The sequence below is a fragment of the Colias croceus genome, chromosome 8, assembly GCF_905220415.1.
Source record: "Colias croceus chromosome 8, ilColCroc2.1".
Classification (NCBI taxonomy): domain Eukaryota; kingdom Metazoa; phylum Arthropoda; class Insecta; order Lepidoptera; family Pieridae; genus Colias; species Colias croceus.
The window spans coordinates 4,790,004-4,805,490 of NC_059544.1; the positions used below are offsets into that span (position 1 = coordinate 4,790,004).

A 15,487-nucleotide genomic window follows, 5' to 3' on the forward strand; every position below is an offset into this window, starting at 1 on the left:
CTAATACTTTATCATTTTTCAACAAGTTTTCAATAAACAAAATTAACAAGTAAGGTAACCATGATGACGAGTTTTTATGGATAGTGAAGAGAATATATTGTAATAACAATATTATGATGAAATTTAGAACACCATTTTCAAGATTTTTACTAGTAATGAAACAACACTCGATATCGGTATTGCACTCACATGTGTTACATTGAAATTTATACTTTTTTAACTTACCTCATATTTTTTGTTTTAGGTATTTCAGCTTTCCAAAAAGTAAAATAAAAAGAAATATATGTGCCCATCAAGGGTAAAATTACTGAGGATTACGACCCAGAAAAAAATACCTTTTGAAAAATAAACTTTGTAAAGTTAGCTGAAATTTGTGCAAGGCGTTTATTATAAACAGTTTTTCTTTGATGATTTTGGCTTGAAATTGACCCGTCGAAGCAACGCGTTTAAAAAGAAGATCTGAGTAGCTTACAATTTGGTAAACAGCATCTGATGCAAAACACAACTTTCCTCTAATTACAAAGGATGTTAATGCTACATATCGGTTCATATCCAGGCTTTGTAGCCAAGAGTTATTTAAAACTATCATTCTATACCAATTAAAATTGTATGTACCTATAAAGTATGGCCAGTAATATTATAATATAATTAATACTGTTAAAAATATATGTCGTTATTATTTATAGACCATGATTTTTAGTTTTTTCTATTTCGAAAAATCCTGAATATACAAACCAGTGTGGTCACCCACAGAAAGAGACAAAAAACAACACTGACGTCATTCAAGGTTATATTTTCTTGTGACAAGTCAATGGTCATAGTGCAATCTCCAAAGCTTCTTGGCGGCAAGCCCCAAGCTGAGCGAGCGGCCATTTTGTTGATGTTGCAAGATCGATGTGACATTTTTGTGATTTAACGCGTAATAATTCTATAAGTATATAATTTTTGATTCTTACTTATTAATTTTTTCAATAATTAATGATCACAAATGGTGTATAATTTGTAATTTGACAAAAAATAAGTAAGTAACACGAGGAATCACACAACAAATCGACAGCCATTGATTGTGGTTTGACCGTAGCATCCAGGTATTTTAATTAGGGTTTTTACGTTTTAGAAACTATGTCACGGTACGGTGATTGTAAAATATACGTAGGAGATCTCGGGAACAATGCAAGCAAACCAGAGTTGGAAGATGCTTTCTCATACTACGGTCCACTAAGAAACGTTTGGGTGGCAAGAAATCCGCCGGGCTTTGCTTTTGTCGAATTTGAAGATCCTCGTGATGCGGAAGATGCCGTAAGTTTTTGATACTAAGTATAGAATATGTACTGGTTCACATCCGCTGAGTATTTTGTAACAAATGATTGTTTTACCTTCAGATACGCGGTTTAGATGGCCGAACTATATGTGGGCGCCGGGCTCGCGTAGAGTTGTCCAATGGCGGTCGCGGCTATAGCGGACGCGGCCCACCACCACGCTCACGTTTGCCTCCTCGCCCTTATGACGACCGCTGTTATGATTGTGGTGATCGTGGACACTATGCCAGGGACTGCAGCCGTCGCCGCAGGCGCAGGTGAATATAATTGTCGGCATCAGAATGTTTGTGTAAATGTTTTTTTCTATATGGAATCTTTCAAGAAATGAAACATTACATGTACACATTTTTTATCCATAAAAAAAAAATAACAAAAGATTCCATCCCATTGCTTTGTATCCACATATACCAATGATAACTATGTTATAGGTTATCATTGGCCTGTGCGCCGAGATCAAACTCTTCAGTGTCTGCACTTCTTATTGTCTGCGCTACGTAGCTTTCACTTCGCTGCGTGTTCTGCGCTAATGTTGGCTACTACAGTTACTTCGCTCTGCGAACCTCGTACCAACCTACGTGCACGCTTCACTTGAGAACTACATTGAGCATAGTGTACTTACTGCGCGTCGCGTCACGACTTTTGTAATCACTGCGTGCACTCAGTGAGTTACACATTATTATCCTGCATCTGTCATCAGAGCAGATCAAATAGATAACCAAACAGAATTGACAAATCTTATTTTTTTATAAACACTGAAGAGTAACTAAGATATATATTGGGAGTAAATGGAGTTTGTAAGTTAGGTATAGATAGGCTGAAGAGTTGGTAAGAAATAGCACACGGTAGACAAAAATGTCTTTTAGTAGCCATCAAACATTTCCATATTCATGTCCCTTGTTTTCAGTTTTCAGTTTATAAAAAATTATAGATAACAATATTCAACATAAATACAAATTACAAAATAAACAAAAAACCTTAAATCTAACTTATAATATAATACTTTATCATACGTTATAATATGTTATATTTTATCCACATAATATTATGGGGATAATAAATAAATAAATATTTTCGGGACAATTTTCACACACGGCACAATCTGATCCCATACTAAGCTTTCGCTTGTGTAATGGAAACCAGATGGTTGATAAACATACATATATAATTTCGTCCCCTTACTGGTAAAAGTGATTATCTGCACAAAACATAAACTGGAGTTATAAGCATTTGAAAGTATGACAACATTTTAAGATGTGTAGACATCAGTAATCTAGGTTATTAGTGGTTTGTTATAAAAGGCCCATTATTCAGGTAATGTTTTATCAGAAAATAATCTAAGAAATTGCAGAAGAATTTCAAGAAAAATGAAGAATAAGCTGAGGGGGCGCTTGCAGTTTGTTTTATCTGAAGTAATTTAAAAAGCGTGAAACTAATATAATTCAGTAATAATGTACTACAATCGGATAATTTATTTTACTTGCCTCAAAAAAGGCAAATACGCTAACTAATATTCAAGAAAAAGTAACTAAAGCTTTTTAACTTTTATTTTATGAAGTGTTAATCAATAACTTTGTAAAATTTAAAGAACCACAACCAACTAAGTACTGTAGGATAACTGGTTTTAAATGAATCGTTTCTGTGTATGATGAATACAAGTGTCAATAAACGAAAACGTGTTAAAACGCGAAACATTGTCTTAACAGTATACATTTTTTTAAATAATATCCTAAAGCAATTTAATCTTTTTTTATAGAAGCAATTGTGGAGAATCATGCAAGAAAGTCTGTTTTAGCCGAAGCTAACTTTGTAATTACGCACCGTAGAAGATAACGGGTTTTACCTGAAGATAGATCTTGACGAGACGAATCGATTGGTGTATATAACTCAATTTTGTAAAAATGTGCAGTTAGTCAGTTTTACCAGTAAGGGGACGATTTTAAATAAATACTTATATAGATAATTAACACCCACACACATAAAATAATCTATACATATTTTATACCCCCATAAATTATATAATTATTGTATTTTCACATTTTATGTTATTTGTTTTATTCCCTTATCTATATCATACATAGCATAAATATCTATCGGAGTATAATATAATGCTAATTCGTAAGACAGGTGAGTAACGTAATAAACATCAAGGGGCTCTTAATTAAATCATTGTGGTGAATGTTTCAGCCGGTCCAGGTCTCGTCGCCGCACTCGCTCGCGCTCCCCGAGGTCGGGCTCCCGCTCTCGCAGCCGCTCCCGCTCCCGCAGCCGCTCTCGCTCCAAAGGAAGATCCATGTCACGATCAAGATCCCGCTCGCCATCCAAAGACTCGAAGAAATCCAATTAAAATCTAAGACACTAATGTAGATTACTACTTCTATGACATACATAATTTTAGTTTTGAGTGTTTTCTATACCTTCAGTTTAAGAATTATCATTCCTGTGTATTGTTTTTTAAGGTACAAAAGTAATGATCCAGAAATACATTAATGTAATTGAATCAGGCTGTTTTATTTATTCATCCACTCATTATCATATTCAATTCATTGATAAATAATTGTGCCAGCAGGCATAAATATAAAAACTATGAAATAGGATTTATGGATAACTAGCGGTCCGCCCCGGCTTCGCCCGTGGTACATATTTACGTTTTCTCTACGAAATGGTTCTTATTCTTTATTCATCCACTCATTATCATATTCAATTCATTGATAAATAATTGTGCCAGCAGGCATAAATATAAAAACTATGAAATGTGATTTATGGATAACTAGCGGTCCGCCCCGGCTTCGCCCGTGGTACATATTTACGTTTTCTCTACGAAATGGTTCTTATGTAATGTGTATGTAGTGTATGATGGCCTTGAACTTCGACTCAACTAAAATATCTTAGGTCAATTAGGTAGGTATCTATTATGAAATTCAAATTCTTATTGTACTGATACCCATTCTTTGTCGACAATAAATTAAGCGTGCGATTACAAATTTAAAATTTGTTTTGATATTTTGAATTAGAGTAAAATGAATTTTTTTTGCCTGGTAGAGATCGCTGTCTAGCGATAAGGCCACCCTATGTTGTTTCTTGTCTTTGTTATATTTAAGTATTTAAGGTTATATTATGTATTTTCGATGCAATAAATAAAATCCTTATGTTTAAACAAACTAACCACGGATGTGACGAATTTAGAAGAGCGGTTCCCAAGAATAAGATTTCAAGTCATAGTCATAAAAAATCTTTATAATAAAACATAACATTTATAATATAAAATTAATTAACTGATGTCTACAATACAATATCTCTAAGAGTCAGAGATAAAACTTTATTTGTATACCTATGTATCCTGTGTATGTATCGCTCTTCCAATTTGATTTGGAAAAAGGTTAGAAAATACAGTGAGTACAGCTGTATTTATGTCGTAACCAAACTCTATGAATTCTTCGTTTACAAAACGTACTGTCAACGACTAAACATGTAAAATGTTTAGAATTTTGTAAAATACTAGCGGTCCGCCCCGGCTTCGCCCGTGGTACATGTTTACGTTTTCTCTACATAAGAACCATCCTCGTACTTCAAGGAATATAATAAAAAAAGAATTATCGAAATCGCTTAGATTACAAAATAAAAGACAGATGGAGCGTTCCCGAACTAAACCGAATAATTTATCGTCATTTTCAATAAAGCTATGTGTGCTGTCATTTCACCGCTGCACTGTACGTACACGCTGCTTCTGTGTGCTTGTAATGTTGCCAGATATTGAAAAATTTCCCAAATTTTTCCCCGACTACGGAAAAAAGAGGGTTATGTTTTTCGAGTTTATGGATGTATGTATAATATTTCTTTGACACGCCCTGCAGTATAAACCGTTGGACCGATTTTGAGTTGTGAGGTTTCATTGCAATGATCTAAATTATTATGTTAGTGGCGGTAGTGACGTAGGCTATATACATAAATGAGAAGTCAAGTTTTAATTTTTATTTAAATTCTTTTATTACATAAAGTACCTGCCTACTAAAGTTATATATGGACAAAATAATTGTATTCAATTTTTTATTAAATAAATTACATAAAAAAAAGTTTCAATATTAACTACAATAATTATATTATTTTTTATTTTTCATAATATATGAATACGAATAGCAGTAGTTTTTAGTCGAGAATACGGGACATTTTATTTTCATCATATCCATCATGGAGTTCACATAAATTAAATCGCTAGCGAAAATGACTATGACGTTTTTAAGCTTTATAAAAGTAACAAAATAATGTATTATGCTTATTAAAATAATCTAATAATTATCATGAACCTTTAGTGCACTATACAAATAATCACATTCACGATCGAAAAATCCAACAGCATTACCCTGAAGATCTTTTAACCATTTTACCGTTTTACCAATAAAAATGGCAAATTCATTTTCAAAATACTGGCAACATACGTTGAAGTTTTGTATTCCTTCATATCTGTAAAATTATTATTCGTAACAAAGAAATAAATCAGCCAAATAATCTACAGAAAACCTGTGAAACGATGTTTTATCTTTTTTTTTGTTTTCGGGAACAAATTTTATAGCGTTTTATTATCACAAGACGGCATTTTTTTACTAAAATTGCAAACCCTTTTTGACGTATTGCATGACACTTTATGCGCTATAGCACTGGTGCAGCGACGTATTTGTTTTTGATTTCGTATTTTCTTTGACAAGGGCGACGGGCGGTTGTCATGCTCCATCTGTACTTTATTTTGTAATCTAAGCGAAATCGGTTCAGCCGTTCTCGAGTTATGGAATTACAACGAAAAGTGGCATTGATTTTTATATATTAGATATGCTGAGAATTTAATGAAAATGATTTAAGCGAGCAAAAGACTACCTCATAGACAATGTTATAGGCTTAGAGGTTATAGGTGATCTGTTCGTTATTAATATTTTAATTTATTATCTGGATTTACTTTACGAAGAAAAACGGCAACACTGAATGGAAAAAAAATAAAAAGCAATGTTCGGTGGACGGACGTCGTTTCGACTTTTGTATTCCGTCATGCAATAATTTTTGTCATTCATGAATTCATTGGTAAAAAGATATTTAGGTGGAGTCACCGTAGCAAACGTTAGATTATAAATAAAAATGTTGTTCTAGTACTCGATTTCGCGTAGTTTATAATAAAGCACTTGATAGGTCTGTGACAAGTACGGTAATGGTGGCCATGTCATGAAAATCCCCACAGCCATGGATGATAGCTCCGTTTCTCATCACAACGGAGGGCAAGTGGGATCTGAAATAGGAGTTAGTGTAAATAATAAACAAAATGAAGAATCTAGTCAAAGTGTCCAGTATTCGATACCGGGCATTTTGCATTTTATCCAACATGAATGGGCGAGATTCGAACTCGAAAGATCACAATGGGAGGTGGATAGAGCTGAGTTTGAGGTATTATTTTTATACACTTCATATTGATTTTTCACCTGTGAATCTGTACTCATTTTAAATATAACTATTGTAGACAATTTTTCTAATGCTTGTTTTGTATGAATCTTAACAATATGTTTTTACTGAAATTACTTTCAATATTTTGATATTAAAAACTTCATGTCAATTTTGAATGCTGTTATAATACAGAGAGAGCTGCTGAGTAATTTCAAATGATAATATTTCAGAAACCTGTCTATTATCAATGTCTGATTTGTCTGAACATGAATCTACCAAAATATGTACTGTATGTGTAAAATTTACATAGTGTAAATATCACCACATTATTCTTATAATAAAACAAAATTACATATGAATAAAGATTATAAGAATGTCAAGAAGCAGAATTGTAACATAAAATATATTAAAAATGATTTAATTAGTATCACTACTATACAGATTTTTAAATTGTTAATGCTTTTTCTGTTTATTATTAAATATACAATTAAGCTAACAATATCAAACAATTAACTTTAATCTTTATAACAGGCACGGATTGCCTTCCTTCAAGGTGAAAGGAAGGGCCAAGAAAATTTAAAAAACGATCTAGTGAGGCGGATCAAAATGCTTGAATATGCATTAAAACAGGAAAGAGCAAAGTTTCATAAACTGAAGTATGGTGTGGAACTGCAACAAGGTGATATGCGCCCGCCACCAGATGAGCCACCTGTAGAACCAGAGCCAGCAGAGAGAACACAGTGGCAGCAGGGTCGCCAACTTATCAAACAGTACCTGCAGGTTTGTTAATTGCTTATATTTGTATAGTTTGCTATAGAATATCAGAGTTTTTTCCCTGAAATATACAATCCAAATAAATTATACATAACAATAATTTGAAATCCTGGCAAGGCTGGTCTGGTTACTTGTGTCAAAGTACTTGAAAAAACACCAGTATTAAAATTTTGAGACTCCTATGAAAATAAATCTACCCAACCTTTTTCATTGTGTTAATTCCTTAACACAATGCAAAAAGATTTATTGAATAATAAATTGGGACATTATTTGTTATTGTAAGTTATTTTGGGTACAACTATCTAGGAATTTATTTTTAGAAATTACTTAGAATGAACCCCTAATCTATTGATTCTGAATCAATTGGATTATAGCTTTAGGGTAAGGTGATATTATTTATTTATTAGGTGACCTTGGGACCTTTAGCTATATATAGCTCCATGAACATGCATTCTGTTTTAAACAAAACTTGCTAATATACCTACCTAGCTACCATAAAATATAGTTTATAGGGTTATCAAAAGAATTGTATTTGGATTTTTCTTTTAGGCGCACTTACACTGCAATATTATTCAATTATTAATGTAAATTGTAGGTAATAGCAGCTATAAGAACTGTTAATGCTTCATCTCTACAACCATTGATGGAGAATATAGTATAATAATAAATATCTAGCAAATTTTTATGTTTATTTTTTTTTCTTTTGGCCATCAGGAAGTAGGTTATACAGATACAATACTGGATATTCGTTCTAATCGAGTGAGAACATTATTGGGTGTGAATAATGAGGAACAGGCTGAGGAATCCAATTATAGGAATTGTGATAAGCATCACTATTCCACAAACACAGCTGTTGGACGCAAAATGATGATGTATGACTATGGTATGTATTGTTTACATGTTTATATTTGCATTTAAATTACTTTTTTCTTATTAGTATCAAAAGTTGTATTCATATTTTTTACAAGAAACAATGCAATCAAATTAGGGAAATATATACTATCTCTCTAATTTTGGGCCAATGTATCTCACATATCTCAATGTACTCACTTTTGAGTATGATAAAGTTAGCCCCATTAATAGAATACAAAACCATCTTTTGTACACAATTTAATTGGTTCTTGTTAGGTGGTAAAGAGCAACAACGCAAGGGTGCTGTATCAAGTGGCGGAGGTTACAATGAGGAAGGGCTGTCAGTGCAAGAAAATGCAGTTTTTGCTAACTTTGAATTCCTGGCTAATCAGGAGATGGATATGGACGAAATTGAAGATTTAAATGCCAAACAAATGCACCACACTACAAATAAACAAGGTTTGTGCATATTTGTGTATGATGGTGTTGTTTTGTTGTGTTCTTTACAAATATAACTTGTTCTATGTAAAGTTTATATTATGTATATGTATTTCTTTTATATTAATTAGCTTTACAGTCATGTGAACTTGAATTGTGATTGGTTTCGGTAAGTATGGAGTGCTGTGCTAACTTCTTGTACTCATAATAGCTTGATTGTTGAATTATTTTAGGTTTTAGACATTTGAATAGTAATACCAAATAATATGTCGCGATAATATTTTAAAAAGTTGCATATGCCGTTATTAAGGTGCATTTACACATTATACTATAGCAAGGAGATTAGTGAGGTTTATAACGAATACGTAGTCGTAAACAGTGCGATTCGCGTTTTTGTAATTTGTGTTAACAGCGTTTTTCGAACGTGATCAAAGGCGACAAATGCATGAATAGTGGTTCGCAACGACACTCATATACAAATGTATTGTCATTAAGTGACGAGACGAATGGCGAACACGAATGTGTAAATGCACCACTAAGGTGTGAAATATATGTCTGATGTGTAATATTTATTCACTATTTCACTTTTTCAAAAGGTGAAGAAGTAGACCATGAAGCAGAAGAAGTGCTTAATGAGCTGAATTTGCTCACCGAAACCGAGGCTGATGGTGGAGGCCAGGGTGATGAATATGTTGGTATGTAGTTCTCTATGTTTGTTGTATTCATTTCATTTTCATTTCATTCATATCCAGAGAGTGAAAGTTGATGCAAATGATATAGTATAAGTGATCACTCACCCGTTAAAGCTATTAATGTTACTTTTGTTTGTATAAATTATGTTTTTATAACGGGTTTCCCTTGTTTTATACATTGCTTTTTATAATTCTGTGCTTTTTGTCTAGAAATTATATGTGTAATTCCAATAATCTTGCTAATTTTAAATAAATACAACATATATTTCTTATTTTTTTACAAAGTATTTTACAGTTAAGTCATTATATGTTTAATAAGCCAATAATCTGGCTAATTTTAAATAAATACAACATATATTTCTTATTTTTTACAAAGTATTTTACAGTAAAGTCATTTACAGACATTTACAGTAAAGTCACATATTCTATGTTATGCAAGTACTGTGAGATTACATTTTATCATCATGTGTTGGGCCTCTTTTCTTTATAGCTACAATGGGTGATAATTTATGGCCTTGTTAATTAATGCTACTTTATTAGTGTTACAGACTACACCATAAATTTGTCCAATCAAATTTAACTATACTAAACCAAAACTATTTTTTGACATTGTTTTTTCCTACTTTATTTTCCATACAGGTCTCTCAAATTTTACTTGGACACGTGCCCAATTTATTTTACGTATAATTTATATACGTGTTTCTTTAAACTATAAATGAGGAAATTATAAAGATAGTCATAATCAAAGTTATTAAAATATTTATGTTAGTTTCAACCTATTATGGTTTATGTACATATTAATAATTATATCATGTTTGTAGATATTAGTTAACATAATATAACAGTGCTAAAATGCAGCTACAGAATGGGCAGCGTTGGGCGAATATAGACAATGACGATAGTGTTGATGGCCTAATTGGATATGATCAGCCGTCATTGTAAATGTATATTCATAATCGCCGTATTGGCGGCATACATCGACGATTATCTGTTGGGCCAACGCTGCGCATTGTGTATGTGTGTCAAATTTCTATATTATATCCAGCACAATATAATTCCCTTATTCCTCAAACAGGGAGATGACAGGATGAAATTATAGATTTACTGTGACTTTAAGCAGCACAATTTTACTATAATCACACTGTTGATTAAATCATAATTTACACAAAATACTAATACATATTACATATTACTGTATAAGTGTATATTAAATATTGGTATTTCATCATACTTTCAATAATACTGTCCTGGTGTTCATTGTTATTGCTTGGAAGAAATTTCAGTAAATTTCAGTTAAGCAATAAAGGCACTTTTGCATCAAATGTGTAAAATGTATATATTTTTTTTGTATGCAACGAATTAGCAAACGGTAACAAAGAATTAGTATGAACATATCCACTCGATTATTCCAGTGAAGTTCCCAAGCGGCACAGCCAGCAGCGGGCCGGCTGGCGAGGCGGACGAGAAGCCGCTAGCGCTGGGCGAGCTCGCACAGCTCACGGTCAGCAACGAGCCCGAGGGGTACGACGTGGCCGGCGCCAGCAAGGAGTCGTTCCGCAAGACGTGGAACCCCAAGTACACGCTGCGTTCACATTTTGACGGGGTAAGTGTTTGTTGATAGGACTTATAAGATAGGAGTTATTTCAGGTACCAGGAGGAGTTCTTTCTGGTCAAAGTAATTCTTATGTGAAAAAATATAGCTTTTGGAAACAATAACTTAAGGAACGGTACACCGCTTAGTTACGTAACGCGTTAAGGCGACAGTCCTTCTGGCTTTTTGTAATCGTATGCATATGATAAGAAAAATTTATAACTTCTATCTTAGGTCGCATAAGAAACCCGTGTTTTTTAAATAGTCTACTATTCCAAATTGTCATATTGTTCACAAAAGTAAAAACTTTCTTTCTTAACTCTCTTTAATACTTTATATTTTTGACGTGATAACGTCTTTAAAATCGTTTTAGTCGGGTGACATGTTCAGAAACATGTGTCACACCAAAACCTCACGAGCGCGATCGCAGGTATAACGAGAGAGAGACGGACCGATCTCCCGTCTCATCTCACCATAAGACGTTATCACGTAAACATCTCGATCGTAAACCTACTTTACAAACAACCAATTTTTTTGAACATGTATTCTGTTACTTGTACGTTTTCGAATATGAATATCATTTATAAAATATTCAAACTAGATAAATAATTTGCTAAAACCCAGGTCCGCGCCGTTGCTTTCCATCCCACCGAGGCGGCGTTAGTCACAGCGTCCGAAGACCACACCCTCAAGCTGTGGAACCTGCAGCGAACGGTAACGGCGAAGAAGTCCGCCGGCTTGGACGTGGAGCCCCTGTACACGTTCCGGGCGCACTCCGCCCCGGTACTGTGCCTCGCCATGGGAGCCCCGCGCTCGGAGGAGTGCTTCTCCGCAGGAATTGATGGCACCATCCGTGTGTGGAATCTACCCTCGCTCACTGCTGATCCTTATGATCCGTATGACTCTGCTGTACAGGTTCGTTTCGTTTGTTTAATAATGATTTTTGTTTTTGTGAGTTGTTACTTAATGTAATTTTAATAATTTATTAATAAATAAATAAATAGTTAATACTATTCTATGGTAATTTTGTAAGATGTAATTGTAATCAAAGAGTAATTAAACGATTAGTGTAGATGTTAATGTCATTAAGCTGTTTATGGAATTAAAATTGCAGCCAGCAATAAATCGTCGTTAATTGCGATAAATTGATAATTACTTGTAATTGATGATGATACCAAGCATGTTTTATATTATCCATTAATTTTTACGACAGTGTTTTTCATTTAGCAACATGATCTTGCTATATTTTTTTTGAAAAATAACTCAATTAAAAATATTGAACGTTAATTATTTATAATATTGCTAAGTTTTTGTGAATTAATAGAAATATCTCGAAAGTGGTTTTAATATGATACATTGTAAATTTTTATGACTTGAGCAGATTAATATAAGATTATTATTACATAAATATATGCATAATGAGTTTATATTATAATGCATGGATTTGAAAATGACGAATTCGCAAGCTAGATAAGTAAAACTGTGAATTTTAGGGTTCGACATAAAAGTCTAGTTATAGTGCTGCGCAATCACGCATACTCCACGGTTTGATCGTGGACAAAGTCTTAGCGCTGCGCGATCACACATACGCCACGGTTTGATCGTGGACAATGTATCTGTGACATGAATACCGGAACCATTGACAGGGCCCCGTGCTGCGCGATCACACGGACGCGGTGTGGTCGCTGTCGTGGTCGCACGGGCGGCTGCTGTCGGCGTCGGCGGACGGCACGGCGCGGCTGTGGGCGCCGCGCGCGCCGCGCCCGCTGCTGTGCACGCTGCGCGACGACGTGGCGCCCGCGCCGCTCGCCCCGCCCGCGCCCGCCGCCGCCGACTTCGCGGACGCGGCCACGCGCGCCGCCGTCGTGTACAATGATGGATCGCTGCTGCTCTACGATTTGGAGACTGCGCAGGTGCGTGCGGGAGTTTTGTATTGTTGGGAATGTAACTTTGGGAATGTGTTAACTTGACATAGAATTTTAAAAGCGTGTTATATGCATATTTTAAGAGGTGATTAATTAGTTGATGGTAAGCTGCTAGCTGGACATTGTGAACACAATTTTTAAATAGGTATATCCAATTTACCAACATTACTCGACAAAAAGAGGTATGAATGTGAAGACACGTTGTGATCATTAATAAACATTTTTTTATGACATTTTTCGTTTATCACCTTTGAGTGACGCGTGAAATAAACAACTATATGCATGTATAGAAAGGGGAGCTTGACATTTTGGTGTTTGCATTGCAGACGGTGCTGCGCGTGTCGTGCTCGAGCCCGGCGCACCGCGTGCGCTCGCACCCCACGCTGCCGGTGCTGGTGACGGCGCACGAGGACCGGCACATCCGCTTCTGGGACGCGGTGTCGGGGCGCTGCGCCAACGCGATGGTGGCGCACCTGGACGCCGTCACCGGCCTCGCGCTCGACCCCAACGGCCTGTTCCTGCTCTCCGGCTCGCACGACTGCTCCGTGCGCCTGTGGAACCTCGACACCAAGACGTGCGTGCAGGAGATCACCGCGCACCGCAAGAAGTTCGACGAGGGCATCCTCGACGTCGCCTTCCACCCGATGCGGCCCTACATCGCGAGCGCCGGCGCCGACGGGCTCGCCAAAGTGTTCGTGTGAGCGGCGCGCCGCCCCGCGAGTGCCGCCCCGCCCGTCGCCCGTGCGCCGGCCCGCGAGCCGACCGCCGCCGCCGTGTAATCCGCGCGTTTCATGAAGGCGCACTCGAATATGTACTTTCTTAAATTTATGTGTATCGTTCAGTGTTACGATTCTACCGAAACGCGGAAGCTCCCCCTTTCGGTTCCGACCGTACGTACGTCTGTAGGATGAATTCGTGGAACGTATATGATGCGACAGTAGAGGGACGGCGTTCGTGAAATGCGACGATTATACGTTTCGTTTTTAACGTATTTAAAAATATTGTAACGTAACGTTCCGGGCGCGCTTCGACGCTCGTCACAAGCGCGTAGTGGACACTCATCTATGTATAGACATTTGGAATCTATTATAATATATTTTTAGACTTTCAGTATGTGGATTTTAGGTTTTTATCGCGACTTTTTCACCGATTTTACTATACGCAGTGAGTTAAAGATATTGTTCGTTTCTATGCATCTGTAAGCGTGACCTTTGTAACAAACATTATGAGGATATCGAAGATTTTTCTTTGATACGTTCGTGTCACGTATCTGTACAGTTAGATTTTATGCAGTATTTGATATTTTGCAGATAACGTTCGAAGTGATTACATTAGCTAGTATATATTTTATTTAAATCGTTTCGATTTATATAGACGACTCTTACGTTTTGTCTTATATCTTGCTCTCATAATATCTCGTGCAATGAGGAGCGGTCGAACAAAAATGGAACGGCTAGGAGTACTGTATTGGAAGTAAAATAAGTAATGTTTGTTCATAATGAATACTGCAATGTAGAATATATATTATAAAACATTACATAATTATTCCTTTATTTTCCTCGAATTCATATGTACACATACATCCAAATTGATAGTAAAAAGCAACATAACCGAACTACGCGTTGTTTTTTTATATTTCTTTTCACTATCCTTTGATCCTTGTATACCTTAGATTTAAACTAATTAATAAATGTGATTAAAGATCTTTTTCTAAAAAAAGATTAATTACTCTTTTTGGTATTCCAAGTCGCATCGTTCTTTTGGCAAAGAGAAGCATGCGACGTGGGAAAAATACGGTCATAGTAGAGACATGAATCATGATGCCAAATTGAAGCATTGGGTGCAACAAGGGCGTATGTTGTAAAATAGAGTTTCGAGAAAAATGATAATGAAAGTTGTAATGCCTTACATTATTTTAATACTTATAATTTGACTTACATTTACTGTATAATTTCTTAGACCCATGATTTAGCAAAAAGATGAAGGTATTATGATTATTTTGAAAAAATCAGAAATATCATAAAATCAATTTTTTTTAACTTGTGTTATCCGCCCTTGTTGCACCCAACTGGTAAAACAGATAGGACGTTAATTTTGCTATTGATTTTGCGTTGAAAATAAAATAAGAAATGTAAGTTAATGTGTATTTATTACAACCACCGTTCAAATATTCAACTTTATCATTTTTTCTGACTTTCGTGGTTTTAATCAGATTCATCAAAATGGACTTTGGCCGTTTTTCCGAGATTTTTAGTAGCGACAGTAAGTTCCTTTCTGCAAATGTTTATCTTTAATCCATCTACTGTTAAAAAGTATTTCCATTGAAAGTTTCAACTTATCAGGCCCAACATTTTCTCTCAACTTTAACACTTTTTCTAAACACGACATTATGAGGGTATCTTGCTGCGCATTGTCACCTATGTTTCAAAAGTTACAAAAAAATCTTCTCTGTGCATTTTTTTGGAACAACACGTG

At 35.3% G+C, this 15,487-nt stretch overlaps 2 protein-coding genes across 6 annotated transcripts; both read left to right on the plus strand.

Moving 5' to 3' along the window:
• Window positions 1–844: 844 nt before the first annotated feature.
• On the plus strand, window positions 845–3,816 carry LOC123693913 (serine/arginine-rich splicing factor 7-like). 5 transcript variants are annotated; one of them, XR_006751734.1, is made up of 5 exons: window positions 869–1,021; window positions 1,118–1,299; window positions 1,383–1,576; window positions 1,748–1,980; window positions 3,504–3,639. XR_006751734.1 is itself a non-coding variant. In XM_045639182.1 (4 exons), the coding sequence occupies exons 2-4, from the start codon at window positions 1,123–1,125 to the stop codon at window positions 3,661–3,663; spliced, it is 531 nt and encodes a 176-aa protein (XP_045495138.1). In that variant the 5' UTR covers window positions 845–934; window positions 1,118–1,122; the 3' UTR covers window positions 3,664–3,816. The 5 variants fall into 5 exon arrangements, 4 of the variants coding, with proteins under 4 accessions (XP_045495138.1, XP_045495137.1, XP_045495136.1 ...); XM_045639182.1 differs by lacking the exon at window positions 1,748–1,980 and having other exon boundaries at window positions 845–934; window positions 3,504–3,816; XM_045639181.1 differs by lacking the exon at window positions 1,748–1,980 and having other exon boundaries at window positions 1,102–1,299; window positions 3,504–3,816.
• Window positions 3,817–6,300: 2,484 nt separating this feature from the next.
• LOC123693740 (striatin-4) lies at window positions 6,301–14,627 on the plus strand. Its single transcript, XM_045638941.1, has 9 exons — window positions 6,301–6,743; window positions 7,272–7,520; window positions 8,229–8,397; window positions 8,643–8,825; window positions 9,401–9,499; window positions 10,909–11,099; window positions 11,712–12,002; window positions 12,734–13,000; window positions 13,339–14,627. The coding sequence occupies exons 1-9, from the start codon at window positions 6,525–6,527 to the stop codon at window positions 13,711–13,713; spliced, it is 2,043 nt and encodes a 680-aa protein (XP_045494897.1). The 5' UTR covers window positions 6,301–6,524; the 3' UTR covers window positions 13,714–14,627.
• Window positions 14,628–15,487: the final 860 nt, after the last annotated feature.